General features: G+C 50.0%; 1 protein-coding gene across 9 annotated transcripts in view; it reads right to left on the bottom strand.

Annotated features, from left to right (window-relative positions):
* CABIN1 (calcineurin binding protein 1) overlaps window positions 1-19,901 on the bottom strand; it is a 146,216-nt gene that overhangs the window by 75,827 nt on the left and 50,488 nt on the right. For all 9 annotated transcript variants that reach the window (XM_029922558.1, XM_029922562.1, XM_029922559.1 and 6 more), the window contains 6 exons: window positions 16,539-16,700; window positions 15,617-15,823; window positions 15,250-15,395; window positions 11,729-11,990; window positions 5,160-5,420; window positions 1,452-1,603 (listed from right to left, as the gene is read on the bottom strand). In XM_029922558.1, coding sequence (XP_029778418.1) covers window positions 1,452-1,603; window positions 5,160-5,420; window positions 11,729-11,990; window positions 15,250-15,395; window positions 15,617-15,823; window positions 16,539-16,700 — 1,190 coding nt within the window. The remainder of the gene's footprint in view (window positions 1-1,451; window positions 1,604-5,159; window positions 5,421-11,728; window positions 11,991-15,249; window positions 15,396-15,616; window positions 15,824-16,538; window positions 16,701-19,901) is intronic.

Raw genomic sequence — 19,901 nt, forward strand, 5'->3', positions numbered from 1 at the left:
CCAGCGAGACTACAGGGTAGCTGACAAGCCCTTCCTCAGAAGCACCCACCCCACACCCTTCCACACCAAGTCAGCACCCTTCTATGTGATGCCTGAAGCCTGGCAGATTTAATTCCCAACAAGATGCAGACAGAGAAAACATCTGGATTTACTGCAAGCGCCCATGTGTACAAGAATATTTACTGTTGAACAGACAACTCAGAAACACCTGAAATGTTCCATTAAAATAGCTAGAGAAAACATGACACACCCATGCTATGGAATAATACATAGCCAGAGACTATTGGTAGCCACTAGAAAGAAAGGAGCGCGCGGGGTACTATCTCATGGATTGGGTCCCAGACTCCTTCTGAGGGGAAAGTAACTCTAGAATAACACCTTCAGTAGTTTGTTTTTATAAAATAAATGAAACTCTATAATTGTGTAAACGTAAGTGTGTGTAAATGTACAGCTAATTATTTGAGAAAATAAACTGTGAATAATGGTTAATTCTGAGGAGGAAATGGAATTTGTCACATTTTAGCCTGTTTATATTCATATATTGCCAAAATTTCTCATAACTAGAATTTTTGCATGTTTACTTGTGTAATATGATAATTTTTTAAAAAAAGAATTATGATCAATAAAAGAGAACATCATTGTACCTTGGGGGCTCTTTGTTACTAAAAAATGCAAATCTATAATTTCTAGGGCACACTATATCTTCCTGGGTGAACTACCAACCACCACACACACACACACCCATCTCTCCCATAAGACAGTGGGCCTCAAAGTCAGAGCCTGGGCACAGGTCTCTCTGGCACTTGGCTGAGCCCTGCACAGCGCCCAGCCAGGCAGGCAGGGGCCCAGAGATGGGGCAAGCTGAGCCGAAGCTCCGAGATAAGGATACAGGGGTAAAAGAAGTCTGGGCCACAATCAAGGGAAGGCCCAAGGGGCCTCTCCACCCAGTGAGGGGACCACACCAGGGCCCTGGCATCCTCATGCTCTCTGGGACCACAGGAAAAGCCTATGCCTCTGACTCCCTTTCCTGTTTCTTGGGAGAATAGGCGCAGACAGGCCCTCACAAGGCCCCCACTCTTGGTACAGACCGTGGAAAAAGAGCCAGAAGTCAGAGTCTGCAACATGAAAACTGCTTTCCTAGAGTGTTCTGCATAGGACAGAGCTGTGCCCCCATGAGGATGTGGAAGGAGCTGGCTTCTCCTTAGGCCTGTCCCTGAGGATGGGGTGGCACCAGACATGGCCCCAGTAGGAGGTGATCTGGGATTGCACATTCAGCCTCTTCTCAGATTCAACAGAAATACCTTAGTCTGCAACCAGGAGTCTCCAAATGAGTTCCAGAGACTCAGTGAACTCCGGTTTACTCAAAAGCAACCCCCTGAGTGCCACCTTGCCGTAAATAAGCCAGCAGGGCACACCTGGTATGAGCTGCTGGGTGAGGAGGTGCTACTCACTTCTCTGACGCTTTGGGCGTATTCTTCTCCTCGCCCCTGGCAAAGGGTCCTTCTGCAGCCTCCTTCATGAAGTTGACCAGGACCTCTGCACTGACCCCAGAGTCGGGCTTCCCCAGGAGCTTCAAGATGGAAGCGTGGAGCCGGAAGTACACCTAGGAGAATCACACTTGGGTGTGAGCAGCCTTTCCAGTTGCACATTGGAAACGGACCCCGACCACAGAGGCAGGCCACCACACACTGCCTTTTTTCACTCGCTTTTAAACCAGTCAACCTATAACTCATTCAAAGCAAGCTCTGACAATTAAAACGAACATGAACTCTCAGCACTGTAGCTTAAATGTTAGGCCAGTGATGCAGACAAGTAGCGGTACAATAATGAGAGTAACCGCCCTCAGCTCCGCTCCCTGGGCACCTCCTCCCGCCATAGCCCCTGCCACCGTGTGCCCCTCTCCTGGCGCCCATACAAGGTGAGCCTCCATACCTGTCTCCCACTGCACTGCAGACTCCCTGAGGTGCAGAACTGCTGATTTTTGTCTGTGGGCCTGCCCCTGGGCAAGCCGGCTACTGTAGGCCTAGAGGAGCTTGCCCAGTAGGTGTGGGGCGAGGGGTGGGAGGCACGCTGCTGCATCATTCGGGGCCTGTGCTTTTTTTCATTTCCTTAAGTCCTCACCACAATCCTCTACTTACAAACGTCTGAGGTAAGATACCCAAATCCCCACAGCCAGGAAAGCCCAGAGCCATGTTAAACTCAGGTCTGCCCTGCCTTCTACCGCTCCCAAGAAAATGCCATATCATACACAGGGACCTCTACAGGTCACCTGGCCTGACTTGCGCATCAGCGGGTGCAGTGTGGGCTCCTGCCTGTGGCACAGACTCCCACAGGTGGCACAAAGGGTGTTACGAGGGCTGGGAACCCCTGAGGCTGCAGGTCCTGATTAACCAGCCTCCCCTCACCCAGAGGTGGTTCTCAAGACCATGGACTTTGGACACTGCCAAGGACCGTTCGGGCGAGATTGCCAGGGGGCATGGCCCAGGCAGCGTTCTCAACAGGGCATCCTGGACAGAGGGCCCACAGCCAGAACCCCTCCACCACTAGCCCACCTGTGGCCCCAAGTAATCAGCCCCAGCAACTCCATTTTTAGGCACAGAAAACCTCTGGGGCACCCACACACGCCCAGGTGGCCCTGCTGGAGGAGCACCAAGTATTCAATTGGTAAAGTTTAACCAATGTCAGGTTCAATATTTTGAATCCAGGTTCAACAGCAGGGGGGAGTTTTACCAGGAGAGTGTTAAAGTCTTAAGAGAAATGTCATTTTTAAAGTAAAATATCCACATGTTGCAGCCAAGTACCCGTTCTCCTGGAGCCGCATGGTGCGCTGGGCCTTACTTCCTCACCTGGAGGCCCCTGGACCCCAGAGCGCACCATCCTGCCTGCTCATTGGTCCAATCAGGCAGCAGCAGAAGCCAAAAGTCAAAAAAAAACTCCATGGAGGAAAAACAGAGTCATCGTTTTCCTGAGGGCTGGGCTACCTCCCCTGCTCGGGTTTGGTGCTGCCCAGAGGTGCTGCACGACGGCCCTGGGCACAGGGGAGCCGGCCCCAACTGCTGCTGACTGATTAGGACAAGTCACACTAGGCCTCTGGGCTTCAGCCTTCTTAGCCCGAGTGGAAAGCACGGAAGAGCCATGGTAGGCAGGACATGGGGCTTGGGGCTGAGGACGACAGCAACGAGGAAGCTGAAGACGCGCGCAGTACGCAAGTGAGCTACCACACTTTACCGTGAACCCTATGAATACGGTCCCTGAAAAGCTGCTGTCAACCACTCAGCATGAATCATTTTTCAAAGGCAAATTTTTAAAAATGAGACTTTTTTGCTTGCTCACACAAGCAAATACTGGAAAGAGAATACTAATGTGGTTGAAGGAAAACAGACATGCTAACTGATCAGTATAATCTTTCAGGGACACAAGACACTGTGGATGCACTGTTAAATGACCTTTGAAATACCCCCATAAGTGTTCCCCAATATGCATGTAAGGCCAGGCCCTGCCTGCACCCTGTAGGGGAAGAAGTGGGAGAGAAGTATACCCTGCACTGGGCCCCACACTGACAGGGCGGAGCCTGCTTGGGGTTCACTCTCCCTCTCTCTCTGCCCCCCACCCTGCCCATGCACTCTCAATCTCTTGCACTAGCTCTCTCTCAAAATAAATAAAATTAAAAAACAATGCCAGTTGCGATATGGTATGAAAATGTTACTATGTATCTATATGTTAATAGGGGGAAATCTAGAAAGATAAATACATGGCCAGACTGTTAATAGAGATTATTGGGTTAGGAGGATAAGATCACTGGGGACTTCAGCTTTTTATTTCAAACACTTCTGAAGAGGAACCTGGGTGGCTCAGTTGGTTAAGTGTCCAACTTCGGCGCAGGTCATGATCTCACAGTTTGTGAGTTCGAGCCTTGCATTGGGCTCTGTGCTTATAGCTCAGAGTCTGCAGCCTGCTTCCAATTCTGTGTCTCCCCCTCTCTGTGCCCCTCCCCTGCTTATACTCTGTCTCTGCCTCAAAAATAAAAACAAAAAACAAACATTAAAAAAATTTTTTTTAATAAATAAAAAATAAACACTTCTGAATGTTTGACGGGCACCTGACTGGCTTAGTCAGTTGAGTGTCTGACTTCGGCTCAGGTCATGATGTCATGATCATGGTTTGTGGGTTTGAGCCCCATGTTGGGCTTTATACTGACAGCGTGGAACCTGCTTTGGATTTTCTATCTCCTTCTCCCTCTGTCCCTCCCCAGCTTGTACTCTCTCTCTCAAAAAATAAACACTAAAAAATTTTTTTTTCAATTTATACACTTCTGTTTCTTATACATATTTTAATCATAAGTGTTAATTTTGCAATCAGAAAAAAATTGTATAAAGGAAAACAAGGCATAATAAGCAAGCAGATTCTATCCTAAGCTCCAAGAAGCTTGCTGGGCACATGAGACTGACAGGCGCTGGGCACGCAGCCTCAGAAAGGGCAGAGCTAAAGTGCTCAGAGGCAGTGAGTCCTGGCCCAGGCCAAGCATAGCGGGCCCCCACCCACGTGCTCAGTTTCCTCCCTACAAAATGCCCTGGCTGCGGCCTCTCAGCCTGCCTCTCAGGGCTGCCCTGAGCGTCGGGGAGAGTGTGCTATTAAGTGCCCCAGAAATTAGAAAAGCAAATCTCAGCTGTAAACAACTGCTCTTGTCTTGAGGAGCAACGCTAGACCCAAATCTGGGGTCAAGAAAGTAGGCGACTCCCCTGGCCCTGTCCTACCAAGCTGGGTGCTCTGGACACACCCTGTGGCCCCGCCAGGGACAAGGGCACCTGGCCTCCTCCTGCCACCCTGCAGTGTGGGTGCCCTGGGCACAGGGAGATGCTGTGCTGCACTGATGTCATCATGGAGTCAGGTTCTTAGAACCTGCATGTGCGAAGGAGGAAAGAGGATTTTCTTCTGGGAGATATGAGTAAAATGCTCCTCTCCCAGAAAGGATAGTAAGCACCCCTTAAAACAGAGAGGAAAGGCTGCTTTAATTTAATTGCACACAAAACTGCTGAACACGCAGAAGTTTCCAATGGGTTGCATGGGAGTCACTGGGACCTCATGCCCCATCCCCAGGGAGACAGAGAGACTGGCCCACCCCCACCCTGCTTCCCTGCCCTGGGCTGGCACAGTGTCACCTCCAGGGCCTCCATGGCCAACTCAGGTGGGTTGTGGTAGTGGATCTTCTTGGGGTAGCGGGCGGCCTCTTCGTGCAGGTAGTGGCCAGCCTGTCTGTAGTGCAGCAGATACACCGCAGGAGGCTGCTGCTGCTTCTCGGCGACCTTGCCCAGCATGTAGTGGATGAGCCACTCTTCCTCGTCACCGTCGCCCTCGCAGCGGGCCGCCGACGTGAAACAGTGCCTGGCTGTCTCCAGCATGCTGTCACGCCGGCCCTCCATCTGGAATGAGACCACGGGACCGGGCTGGGCTTAGCCCATGGTCTGAACCTGCACCGGATCATGCCTTATCCCATAGGAAGCCCCGCCGCCTTCCTCGCAAATTTATCATCCTCTCAACGACCCTGAGACGCAGAAGTGTTATCACCATTTCATAGCTCAGCACAGAGTGTGGAGAGGCCTAGGGACTGCCCTCCCCCGCAAAGTACACATCAAGTAAGGCACAGAGCTGGATTGAAACCAGGTCACCTCATGTCAATTCCAGTGTCCTTTCTTTTACTACCCCTCCCACCCCACAGGACATAGTTTAGGAGTTTACTGGCCCCCTTCTAAAGATCCCAACTCCAAGCCTCACTGTGGCTGCAGTGAGGTCCTGTGCCTGGGAAGGGGAGACAGTGTGAGGCTAGGGCTGCTGGAGAGCCAGGCCAACAGCAGCTGAGATGCTAAGAGCCAGTGCCAGGGTTCTGATGAGTGCCCACTTCACGTGGTGTGCACTTCTGCTCTTGCTGTTCACTGGGGTGGTCAAGCAGAGCTAGACAGGGTGTGCACCCCCAGCATTCAGCAACACAGCACTAGACAGGATGTACACCCCTGGGGTGCCACGAGACTTCCCACCCTGTCCTCTGCACCCTTCCAGAAGGACCTTACAAAATGGCAGATTCCTGAGCCCCACCCAAGACCCACTGCCTTTGAGCTGTGCCTCCAGTCACCCTCTCACACACTGAAAGGTGGAAATAACTAGGACAGAAGATCAACCTCTAAGATGCTTTCCAACTTTTTCCAGTCCTGTATGAGGGCTATGGGCCAGCACCTATGTGTTATCAACGTGGGAGGTCAGCCATCAGGGATACGCACCCCTCCACACGAGGGCCCCCGGGCTAGGGGCTGGAACAAACACTGACTGTGGGGGGGCCCAGGGGCGCAGCTCTCCGGGCCCTCATCTCCATGCCCCTAGTTCAGAGGCAGGACAGCTGCGACCGCTTCTAGTCTCATCTCAGGGGCCAGAGGAAGGGAGGGGCTGCAGGCGCCAAGCTCTGGCAAGGGTGCTGCCTGCAGCCTGAGAACAGTACCATGTCCCACTGCAGCAATAGCCCTGGGGCCAACACAAAGCAGTCGGGTGCTACCCCACACTCTGCCAAACACTTCTTGGGAAAGAAAATTTATCACCTAAGGACACGTGGGTGGCTCATTTGTTTATGTGTCCAACTTTTGGTTTTGGCTCAGGTCATGATCTCATGGTTCATGAGTTTGAGCCTCACATCAGGCTTTATGCTGACACTGTGGAGCCTGCTTGGGATTCTCTTTCTCCTCCTTTCTCTATCTGCCCTTTCCCTGCTTGCTCTCTCTCTCAAAATAAATAAATAAACTTAAAAAAAAAAAAAAAGGAAGTTACCACCTAAGAATCATGAGACCATCAGTGGCGGGACAACTGAGTGGCTCAGTCAGTTGAGCATCTGACTCTTGATTTCAGCTCAGGCCGTGATCCCGGGGTCATAAGATCAAGCCCCACATCGGACTCCACAATGAGCATGGAGTCTGCTTAAGATGCTCGCTCTCTCTCTCTCTCTCTCTCTCTCTCTCACTCTCTCTCTCTCTCTCTCTCTCTCTCTCTCTGCCCCTCTCCCCTACTCGCACTCTCTAAGGTAAAAATAAATTAATAAGAGGAAAAAGAAAAGAGACTGTGAGTGAGATACAACAGAAGGAACCACAGTGCAGGACCAGAACACAGCACAAGCCAAGTGGCTCCGTCATACCCTCCACAGTGAGATTTCATAGCAGATCTCTGTATAAGGCAAACACTTCAGTGGAGCCTTGTTCTGACTGCTCTGTAGCTATGTGGCCTTAACCAAGTCCCTAGCCCCTGCCCACCCAGCCCTGCCACTGAGGGTCATCCAGCCACCTACTGAGACAGAAAGGGCAACTGTGAAGAGCCCCAGCTGGACTGGCACCTAGCACCACACAGATACCCACCAAGAGGTCCAGATCCTCCTTGCCCCACATGGAGCACATGCTGCCAGAACTCCTGTCCTCTGAAGGTGTGCCAGTCAGAACACTTCAGACAGAACAGGAGGGACGGCCACGGAGGGCCCACCGCGTTCCAGAGCTCTGCCAGACACCCTCACAGCTCCTCTGCATCCAGGAGCGAGACGTGCACTCTGTGCTGTGCCTCTGCATTCGCCCTGTGGCCAGGGTCCCTGGCCCGGGGCCAGCTCAGAAGAGAGACTAAGGAGATGTCAGTGCTCACAACACTGCCATACACGAGGAGTAGTCAGTCCACCTACAACCAGAACCACAGCAGGGGCATCAAGCTCCTCCTTCGGGACACAGTTAGAAAGCACTGGCTCCAAAGCCTCTGCCATTGCCTGAGAATGGACAACAAGGGAAACCACTGGTTTTTCTAAAACAGACACCTTTGGCAACTTTTTAGGCAGAAGCTAAAGTGCACAGCACCTTAAATAGCTGGTAACATTTGCCCGACACCTCATCTGATCAGACACAATAAACCCAAACAGCTCTGGCAACCAAGGGCCGGTCCCCATGACATACTACATAGTAGGAAACTATCTTGGCAGAGATGGAGAAAAACGAGGAGGCACAAGGCAGCGCTGCGAGGCAACAATGCAAAACCTCCTTCCTCCCTGCCTGCTGGGACGCCTGCATACCTGGTGGATCTCCGTCCCTCTCCCGCCACCACCTTACACTCTGGGAAGAAGGCCTGGGAGCCCTGTTTCAGGCCCCGAGCTACCTGGGCCAACAGCTTCCACTGGCTCCGAATGGAGTTCAGCCACAGAGGCCATGAGCCATGCAGGAGAAAGAACAGGCAAGGGGAAGAGGTGTGCAGGGAGTCAACCTGGGTCTCCTGTCGCCCATTCTCTGCCTTTCCTGCCCTTTCCTGGGGGAGCCACGAATTCCTTCCTTTAGGGGAGGTTGACAAATGAACTCCGCAAGTGCCAGTGGCAGAAAAGGAACTCTGACTTCTCCTCATATTTACTTCCTGGAAAACCTCTATCCTGCTAAATCCACTGGGCATCACTGGTGGAGGATTAGAGAAAGGACCCCAAAGTCTGTGCTCCACCCACGCCAGTGAGTCCTGGTGGAGGATAACAGTCAGTGCTCCTGATGCTGCCAAGACCCATTTCCCAGCCTGCTCAGCCATGGGGCCACTGCACTAATAACAGAAGGGAGCGAGGGGTCCCTGCACAGGGTGGTCACCATGTAACAGGGCTGCACGGCAGGGATAGAGCTCAACAACATGGTGCTGAATGAAAAGGAAGTTCAATGCCATACACAGCATGACAGCATTTAGGCTAGAAGAAAAGAACAGGTAAATCATGGCATTCTTTCTAGGAGTACACATATACATAAGAAACTGTATTTTTTTTTAAGTCTACAAAGATACAAGACTCACTAGGTTGCTATGAAGCAGGAGTGAAGACTCAAAGGCGGGGGGGGGGGGGGCGGCGCAAAAAGGTTTTAGCTTTGTCCTTACTGTTGCAATTATTTTAAAGAAGGTGTTTCTTTGTATAATTGAAGAGTGGTTTCCATAAATGTTAAACAAGGATCATGCTGCTCTTCTCTCGCCCATTTGCTTCCAGGGTTTGGTCCAGTCACAGAACCCGACACCTACCTGTCTCTGGTCAGCTTGTTAGCAGGGTCTTCCACTGCCCTTCCCTCCACCTGTGTCCTCTGCCACTGATGCCAGGACTGTCCCCTGGATGCTGTATGTAAACCACCTAGGGACTCTGTTAAAGTGCAGCTTTTGACTGTGAGTCCCTGATGCAGCCTTTTAAAAAGCTCCCCACCCCCTCCCACCCCCTGAAAGAGGTGCTGATGCCCAGTCAGGTGTGGGAGCTACTGTCCTTGCTGACCTACAGAGCATAGGTCAGAGAAAGAGAGGGAAAATGCCTTAGGGCCGAGGTGCCCAGAGTCTGGAACCCTGAGACAACCATCCTGGGCTTAGGGGGCAGTGACACCCAGAGCTCAGGGGAAGAAGGTAAGGTCACTGGCATTCCTCAATAACAGCCCCAGGTAGAGCTTCCAGCTCGCCCTCGTCAAGCGTGGTGCCACGCAGAGACTGGGAAGTGTGTGGAAACAGAAGCGTAGCCTTTTAAGGCTTTCTCAAAGTGCATGGCACAGCACACGGACGACCCCGATGGCCGGCAGGACTTCGTGCGGGAAACCGAGCCCCCCAGCTGTCGACACAGGGCAGCGAGAGTCCTCACCGCCGGGGATGGTGCATATGAAGCCTGTGCTCTCAGAGCACATCCACCCAGCATCTTCACTGAGGTCCTTCCTGCCCAGCTCACTTCATTAATGTTGTAGTCTGTCTCTTGCTGGTTTTTCCATCGAGTCTGATGGTATAATGCACATCTATTACAAAGCTAAACTGCAAATTTTGCAGAAGATGTGGGATTTCACGAAGCTGATATAAGTAAGGCGGGCAAAGCCTTTGCACACGAACACCAGGCACAGTTAACATGGCTGACAACCACCCAAAGGGAGAACTGCTGGTCAGGGAAGAGACCACAGCACATGCTTCTGAGGCACAAAGACGGCAGAGAATCCTGGGAGAGGGAAATAGCTCTCGAATATCTCTGCAAAAGTAGCTGTCAAAATTTATGCTGCCAACATGAAGGGGGATCATAGCATGCTGTCATAAACTATTAGAAAATTAAGCTCCCCCAAAACCAACTAAACTCAATCATTCTTGTTTCGTTTGAAGAATTAACACATTTTTGTGATCACCAAAGCCCTAGTAATATAAGATTTAGGAGTTATTTTCATTATTATTTAATTACTAAGATAAAGTCCCAATCACACCTTTACTAGAGTAACTGAGCCCCATCATGAGTGGACTCACATTGTGACCCTTTGCTAGTGCTGACTGCCCTCAAACAGCAGCCCCTCCCCCTCTTGTCTGTGCTGCTGGGTAGGGATGTCATCCACGCACAAAAGGAGCCACCATAAGAGGGTGACATTTATGTTATTATTACATTCTCATTTATGCTTTTCTTTCTTTTTTTTTTTTTAACTTATTTGAGACAGAAAGGTGGAGAGAGAGAATGAGCAGGGGAGGGGCAGAGAGAGAGGCGGACAGAGGATCTGAAGCAGACAGCAGACAGCCCAGTGTGGGGTTCGAACTCACAAACTGTGAGATATGACCCGAGCTGAAGTCGGATGTTTAACAGACTGAGCCACCCAGGTGCCCCTCATGTATGCTCTTCCATACCAATTGAATTTTTAACACCAAGGACACCTCACTTTCATATAAAATCAGTAAAAGCAGCACAAGACTAGGACTTCCCCTATTTAGCACAATGGCAGAGGCCAGGATCACCATGAGGCCAAGGATTCTGGGAGCCTGTGACTTGCCTCTGAAGGGTAGCAGGTGTCAGGATGGGGGGCTGGGTATGACAACAGAGGCCCACCCTTGAGGACACAGGGGCTATCAGAAGACAGCAGCGGCACAGCTACAGCTGAGAGCCTCACTGACCAGTCTTTCATTGGGTTCCCTCAACAACCCGATGGCAGCATGAAGAAGGCCATTATCTCATTTGGGTTTTGACCACATTCGATCACTATAAGAAACAGGCCCCTTCAGCACTCTGCTCTCCTCAGAAACCCTTCTGGATTGTGTCATTTTACTGTCACTTAAAAATGCCATATGACTCCTTCACTTCCAAATGAAGAAACCAAGGGTGCCCTGCTCAACACAGCCTCCAGGCCAGACACCCAGCAACCTACACTACGGGAGCCCCTACCAAGATGGACTTCAAAATTCCCAACACAGCGTCAAAGATTTTACAAGGACTCAAGTAGTTCCTTTGAAGGGAACAGGGAAGGGGCGCCTGGGTGGCTCAGTCAGTTAAGGTCTGGCTCTTGATCTCAGCTCAGGTCTTGATCTCAGATCTGTGAGTTCAAGCCCCACATGGGGCTCCACACTGGGCATGAAGCCTGCTTAAAAAATAAATAAATAAAATAAAGTAAAATAAAACATGAAGGGAACAGGGAAGAGATAGCTACTTCTGGTGGCCAACACCTCTTCCCTGCTGGAAAAACTGATGGCTGACCAGCCAGATCATAAGACTCTGGCCTTGAATTCACCAATACCAGACTGGGTGTCTAAAGACCAGGGACTAAGCTATCACTGACCATAGTACAGCTTCAGTCTCACGAAAAGAATCATCTGTGAGCTCCCAGCATGGTTGTGAAGACAAGTGCAAAAAACAGACAGGATAGGATTTTGCCACCTGAGGGTACCTGGGTCAGACAGCAGCCGCCCCCACCCCCTCCGCAGAACCCCCCCTCACCTGCTGCACGAGCTCAGGGGGCAGCTCAGCTCTCCACTGCTTCAGCTGCCGTGAGGCGAATGAGTGCAAGGCATAGGACATGGTGCCATACTCGATCCACAGGGACAGGTTGGAGCTGTCGATCTCCAGAGCCCGCCGGAAGCAGTTCAGGACAGGCGTGGCGTGCTTCCAGATGGGCCCATCACTCTTCAGCTCATTGGAGTTCAGCTTGTCCTGAATGCGACTGGCCCGGGCCAGGGCCATGCCCGCCCAGGAATCAAACCTGAGGTCATGACAGAAATGCCACTAAACACACCGCTGCCCTCACAGCACTGCAGACATGGTGGCCTGGGAAAGGCACTCCCCAGGGGAGTGATCCTAGGCCGTGGCCCAGAGCCCAGCTCCAATACTCACGGACTCCATGTTTCTGAGCTATGAAATATGACTGAGAAAACCCATGTCAAGAGTCGAGTGCTGGGACACCATAGGACATGTAGTGTAGGTCATTCAGCATCTCACAGGTACTCAGTAGGTACTCTAAGAGAGTGGAATCCCCAGGGACTTGAGCCCAAATTATGCTCACCAGCATGGTGAGCTCTTGGCCTCTGCTCCCCTTTGCTTCCCTACTTGGAAGAGTTACCCAAAGAATGTCTCTGATGGAAAGGAAAAGGGGTGCTTTACAAGGCATGGCCCATCCAAGGTGATAGGGAGGCTCCCATCCAGCTGCCACCTCTCCTAATCCTGCACCGGTAGCACCTGCCATCAACACATTCACTGACCAAAAGCACGGGGCAGCCAAGACCCTGAAAACACTGCCATGTAGCTTCTACATGGTTCTCCTCTGGGACCTTGACCAGATCCCACCCTGCCCAGCTCAGTTCCCAGAAGCAATATGAAGAGCAAGGGGACCACAGGATGGCTGAGACCCTACCGCTCTGAGATCGCCTAAAAGAAAGCGGTGAGGGAAATGCAGAAGGCTCTCTGTGATGATGATGAGGGCCAAGACGATTTCTGGGCACTTGGGAGAGTGGAATTTCCTGAGTGCAAGTACAGATGACAGAATAGGCAGCAATCACATGACAGATGCTACCCTCAACATCCTGACAATTCTTGACCCACTGCTATCCTAACTTTAAAACTGGCCAACTAGCTCCCTGGACTATCTCTGACAGTCCTCCATGTGTGGTAAGGGCCGAGTGGACTTGTGAAGCTCACACGTGCTTCTGCCATACTCCAGGCGCCTGAGGATAAGAAAGTACGAGCAAAGGAGCAGTAAGGAGGCCTGAAGGCTTAAGCGGTGACAGGGGACAGCAAAACTGAAGGTGTCAGCCACTGTGTAGAGGCCCTGAGTGTACCCTTTCCTCCTCAGGGCCTGGGATCCAGGGCTCTGCTCAGGTCACCCTTGGCGGGGGAAGCAGAGAGGTGAGTGTCAAACTCCCCTCCAGATGGTGGGAACCCTGTCAGGGACTTTCTACCAGGGCCAGCTCTTAATTCCTTCCAGAGTGCCTTTGTCAACCCTCTTTGCCCTTGCGTTGAGGGTACACACATCACGGTGTGTGCCCATATACCTGCATGAGTATCAAAATGGGAACCACTATCGTCACAAATAGAAGTAACCAAGAACACAGACACATCATCACAAAAACTCAAAATGCTCCTCTGTGCGTCACCAAAAGCCAAGTCCTGACATGGGTTATTGATTCTCGCAGAGCAGTGCACAACCCACACTCGGGGAGTGCTGACCCACAGGGACACTGGGGAGCCCAAGGGCCAGCAACCCCATGAACCCAGGAGGAAGGAGCATCCAGAGCCTGTGCACTGGGCTCATACTCATGCAGGGTAAGCCTGCTCCCAACGCTGGTCTCAGAGTTGTTTCTTTGGCAGAGGAATGAGCTGTATTCGGACCTATTCCCATCTTGCCCCCAGCAAATGCCACTCTATGAAATGCCTGGCCAAGGTGGCCCAATCCCAGCTGAGCAAGAGCAGATAGAATGAACACGGGTTGACAAAAGCTGTTGCTAGCATTCTCACAGACTCTGTTTTCCCACAGACCACCAACAAACACTGTTGCCAGAACACTCCACCAACACCCAGCTGTCTGTCACGGGCCTCCCCTGTACCTAGCAGGCTCTGAAGATTTAAAGAAAAGGCCAGTACCCAAACTTCCATCTTAGCGCAGAAGATGGAACTGAGTGTGAGGGCCAGAATGAAGGAGGGTCAGGACTAGGCCACCAAGTTCCTCCTGGCTCTGGGGCCAGTCCTCACAGGCCACCCCACCTCTATGGCAGGCCTCTCAGCAGGCCAAGCCTGACAGATGGACACTCTCTGATCTGGTGCATGTATGAGTTGGGAGGAGGCTCAAAGGAGCTGTCATGAACCTCATCTCGTAACCCAAAGGGCTGCTGGATAAGAGGTGTCATGCCAGGTTCCCACCTCCCCATGGACGGGTTGGTCTTATCACCCTCACTTTTCAGACATGGAGGCAGTGGTGCCAAGAAGGTGACTCCTCACAGTCTAGAGCAGGAGCACTCAGCCAGCCTGAGCGTGGCTCTCCTCTACCAAACTGGTCCACAGTGACCCCAGTGAGGAAGGACATCCAGGGCCACCTATAACATGACTCCCTGCCTGGAGGAAAACACACGCTGAGCAGCAGGGGGTCTGAGGGAATCTTTCCCACAAGCCACAGAAGTTGTATAAACTGCTTTCTCTACCCAGATCCCAGCCCCTCTCCCCAGGCCAGGTGGGTCCTGACAAGATGGCCTCTGTGGTTTCCCCTGAGATGGGCAGTGTCTGTGGCCTGGTCCATGAGTACTTTACCTACAGATACTACTCTGGATCCTTCAGACACAAGGCTTACCTCAACCCAAGGCTTACCTCCTAGGTGTGGAGGCCTTGAGAAAATGTTCCCTTTCAATCAAATGAATCAAACTTTATAAGCTTCGCTGAGCCCTTTCAGGATGAACACGCCAACCATGACAGTTTAAGAGAAAGCCACCAGGGCTCAGTGGGAAGCAAGTACGAGCCTCACGTACAATAGGCTCTCCTACTTGTGCTGTCATGACAAGTGCTACTGCCAACGCTGTACTGCATCAGAGTGAGGAAAGAGAACTCCTAGCTTGACTACGTCTAGTACTTTCCCCTTACCACCGAACAAGGAAGCAACCATTAACCAAAAATACACAGACCACTGCCCAGGGCCAGGAACCAGGAAAGGGGGCAGCACACAACGAGCAAGATGGAGCCAGATGGCACCCCCTTGCCCTGCTGGCCTGGGTCCAGATGGACACCTCAGACCTCCTCTGATGCCAGTGCTCATCCCAGGCATCTCATGGAAGGAAGCCTTCTCTACTGCTCTTCTTTCTATGAAGAAACTGCTTCTTTCCTGTCCTAATAGCTGCAGAGTGCTAACCATACTTTCTCATTCCTTTTCCCCCTGGTCTCTTTGCTATGGCAGGGAAACCCCCAAACTGGCCCAGGAAAGAGTTTGCTGAGCTGGGGTCACCCCAGCCCTCCCTGCATGGCCCTGTACCCAGGTCACCGACCTGTTGGGGCAGATGCAGATGTCATGCATGTAGAACTTGATGGCCTTAGACTGCTCCTTGTTTTTGAAATGGTAATCAGCCAGGAGGTAGTAGAGCTCATTCACCACCGGAGGGGAGGGGTCGGCCCCTTCTGGGAGGCAGGGCACCTGGCAGGGGAGGGAGCAAGGATGAGGGGAGATGGAGTCAGGGTCTCAGATGTGACCAGTAATGCTGCAAACCCAGGCCCATTCACATTAGCACAGGACAGGCACTAGGCTTCTCATGGCCTTGACTTCTGGTACAGAGCGAGGAAAGAAGCCAAGGTGCAGAAGCAGCAGTGCCGGACGGGAAAATGATGGGACACAGCACCACCACGCTCAGTTCCTACCTCGGCTGAGGTCCCCTCGATGTAGGCAGAGACTTTGTCCAGGCTCAGGGCTGGCCTTTCTGTACGGGGCACGATGGTGGCGATTCTCTTCAGAAGGTTGGCCAAGTCGGCAGACACAGTGCTGGTCTTGTAGCTGTCAAATTCAGGAAGGGTCTTGGGCTTAAAATACTCAAACATAAACAGGGCATCCTCCCATATAAGGTCCACCTTGAGAAAAGACAGAAAGCAGACCATAGTGCAGTTAGAGGCTAGAAAAAGTCCTGTATACTTTTAAAAATCTGCATACCCACTGTAATTCCCAAACCCAAATGTCTGAAGAGCAGGAAAATGAACTGGCTTAAGCCCGGCCTTTACAAAGACAAATGTTAGAACCCAGGGTCCCACTCGGTGAGCCCACGTCTGAGCCAGAGGGGAGGTTCAATCACGAGTGGGCGCTGTGGCCAGGCCGCTGACCCTCACCTCGAGCCTGCTTGCTCTGGGCCACTGCTTGCTCTGGGCCAGGGTGGGTCCGCCTTCTGCATGGGGCCACAGTGGGGGTCCTGCCCAAGGAGCTTACATTCAGGGGATGAAACTGGTAATAAATGACGGTACTGACAAGCCATGAGTGCTTGAAAACCAAACAACAAAAACAAACAAAAACCTCTAAGGAATTATTCATGTTATCCAAACTGGAAAATGAAATTCTTTGAAAATTGTCACGCTGCATTTTTGAATGATTGGTCAACACTTATGAAGCTAGTTTTTGTAAGGAAAACCCTTTTCCTATGATCAGACTACATGTGACCATGCTCTCATTCTCTTGGTGCAGCTCACTGCGAGAGCGGCGTGTCTGATGTCCTCCAGGAGCGCTCATGCCACCACTTCGCTGAGCCCCACTGCCCCGGGCAGGGGCGGGTGCAGGGGGCCTGGGCCGCACCCTCACCTGCTGGGCCGAGTGCTCCTCCAGGTACCTGGCCTTGCTCTTCTTGCTAGGGAAGCTGTACAGGCAGTAGAAGCACTGCTCCAAGGCGGTCTCCAGCTCTTCCTTGTAGGGGTGTGTGTCTTCAGAGGCGGATGCAGCAAGCTCCTTCTGGAGGACTCGTACCTGTGGTAGGCAGGAAGTGACGCCTGAGGAGAAGGTCCATAGCTTCCTGGGCACAGTGGGACCCCAGGGAGACCCCCACCCTATCAACTCTGTTAATGTGAGGAGGCCGTGTCTCTTGAGCCTGCTTCCCAAAAGGGCCTGTTACCCCCACAGCAGCCATTCTGGGCGCAGCTCTGACAGTGACGCGAGGGCTTGTTTGCCAAACTGCCTCCCTTCCAGCACGCCCAGTCAATACCTACCAGCTGCTGGAAGGAGACATTACATGCCTGCTGGTAAGTTCTCTACTCACTTATTTGGCCATTTATTTGCTCCCCAAATATTTACCGAGCACCTCCTTATGTTAGGCACAATGTGACATGGTCCCTGCATTTAAGAAGCTCAGACTGAGGGGCAGTAAATGAAACCGGTGGTTATAATGCAAATGGTAAACCCCATTAGGACTGAGGCAGTCTCTGAGACAAAACACCAATAAGGATTCTGAGGAGGTAAACAACAGTCAACAAGTGACGTATCTATGAAGATTAGATTCAGTGGCTATTGTTATGCCCAACTGTTACCAGATACACATTCTTTTCAAGCACCCATGAGCTTTTTTCCAAAACTGGACAAAAAGCACATCTCAATGAATACTAAAGACAAGATATAATTATACACCACATCCTCAGAACATAAGTCAGTAAAATGAGAAATCAGTATATAAAAGTAGCAAAGACCACAGGTCAAAACATGGCATGCAGCTAAAACTGCACTTGGGGAAAAGTTATAACCTTCAGCACTTGTACTAAAAAGAGTGAACACTGTTACTGAGTGGCCATCTAAGCACAGTGTAGTTTCAAGCTGATAGGCACAAGGCTCTTCCCATAGGCTTCACACATAAACTTATAATACTTATATCTTAATAAAAGGCAGAAGTTACCTGAAAGGCACTTTATACACCATGTCATTTCAAACAATTCAGGAACTGTCTTCTCACATAAGCTTTTATATGTAAGTTTGTAAACACATCTTAATGCTAGGAAGATGTTACTGAATGACCTTATACAAGATATTAAGCACTTGGCCCTTCCCAATGCTTCTGCACTTAATTTAGAAACATTAATACCTGAATGACAGCAAGATGTGAAAAAAGAAAAAGAGTGAACCCTGAAATAAGCTTTCACCACAATAAGTTTGAAAAAGCACAAAGTAAATCCAAAGAAATGATAAAGATGTATGTTTATTTCCATATTTTTATTTAAGCATCAGTAAACACTATATAGTTGTTCACACTGATACAAATAAATCTGGTTCATTCATTTGCACTGCTCTAAGCAGTTAAACTAATTAAAATGAATGAACGAACCAGATTTGTTTGTATCAATGTGAATATAGCTCAGAGAATTGAAATGAGTAAGATCTTATTGTATGGGGATATCAAAATTCCAAATGTTTTAGTATGAAAAACTCCGAACATATATTAAACTAGAAATGATAGAACAGTGAGCCCATGTACTGAGCACTGATTAATAATTACTAAATCAGTGCACAGCCAGGCCCTCACCCAACTGTCCCCAATCCACCCCACATTATCTGGAAGCAAATCTTGGACATTATATAACTTCATCTGTAAATATTTGTTACCATAATTTTTTTTTACCTTTTCTATGATGGTTTTAAGGGTGTTTATCCTTTTTTGTATGTGTATTATAAATAGCATTATGGCTAACATCCACCAACATGTTGTTCTTTATATGCATGTGAAAGTTTCTTTTTCTTTAGTGTGGATTCCTATGAAAGGAATTGCCAGGACACAGGGTTTGCAACTTTGAAAACTGTATTTTCAAATTGTTCACCAAAATAGTTGAACTAATTGTATACTTTTGGTGGCAGGATGGAGATCCCTATACATCCCATCAGCCCTAGGCACTACACACAAACATGATGCCTGTCCGAGAGGACGAAATGTATTCCATTGCTTTTAATTCCTTTTTAATAAAGAATTTATGGTTGTTAGTGAGGCTGAGTATCTTTTCATGTTTATTGGCCCTTTAGGCTTCCTCTCTAGTGATTTGTTCATATAATTTGCTCATTTTTCTCTTGGGCTTTTTCTTTTTTCTATGGATCTGTGGAGTTCTTACAATACTCTGAGTTCCAGGGACGCCTGGGTGGCTCAGTCTGTTAAGCGTCCGACTTTGGCTCAGGTCATGATCTCGCAATTTGTGAGTTTGAGCCCCGCATCAGGCTCTGTGCTGACAGCTCAGAGTCTGGAGCCTGCTTCGGATTCTGTGTCTCCCTCTTGCTTCTGTTCCTCCCCTGTTCACGCTCTGTCTCTTTCTCTCTCAAAGTAAATAAACATTAAAAAAAAATTTATTTTTAATCCTGTCTTTTGTCTGTTATGTATGTGTCACCAGCTTTATATGCACATGTGGGTCTGTGTGTGTGTTCTATCACTGTGCTATTTTATGTGTAACTTAGTGTACAGTGTTTGTTTTACAGAATTAAACATTTTTAATGTCAGATTTATTAGTCCTTTCCTTTATGTTTGTGGGGCATGCTATCTTTCCTACAACTTTTTATTTCTGTTAGAAGACAAGATTGAAGCAAATACAGCAGAGGGTTACTGTGCACACAATCTGGGTGGCAGTACAAGGACACAGTGTAACAGGGATGGTCTGAAAGTTAGTAAAGGCTCCACAGGAGAGGGGCCACTTGAGCTGAGGGTGGATGAATGGATAAGAATTCAGCAACCTGAATATAACATATGAAAAGAAATACTAACGCAAGAGAAGTTGAGATCCAAGAGGATTTCTCCCTCAGTGAATATTCCCACTTTATCCAAGAAGAAAAAACAATGCACACAAAAGATCTCCCCATGTCAGTCCCAAGACACAGTCCTTCATCTGAAGGCCACAAACCTGGGACAACAGGAAGAGGCAGCAATACAGTATTCACCTTCATAAGCCCCATAGCACCCAGAATGGTGAGTGCTCAGCAACCATTTCTGGATCAATGAATGAATAAACTTTATGTTTGTTCATGTATTTATTCAAGAAACATCAACTGGACAGTAATCTATGTCAGCCACTGCTCAGAGCCCAAAGGATGCTTCAGGCAGCGAGACAAAAAGGGTCTCTGGTCTCAGGACCACCACTAGCTAGGGGAGAGGCACACGCCACAGAACCAAACAGCAGGCTGCTCAGCAGTCATTAGGACAGAGTGGCA

This window comes from Suricata suricatta, chromosome 14 (assembly GCF_006229205.1).
Source record: "Suricata suricatta isolate VVHF042 chromosome 14, meerkat_22Aug2017_6uvM2_HiC, whole genome shotgun sequence".
Lineage (NCBI taxonomy): Eukaryota > Metazoa > Chordata > Mammalia > Carnivora > Herpestidae > Suricata > Suricata suricatta.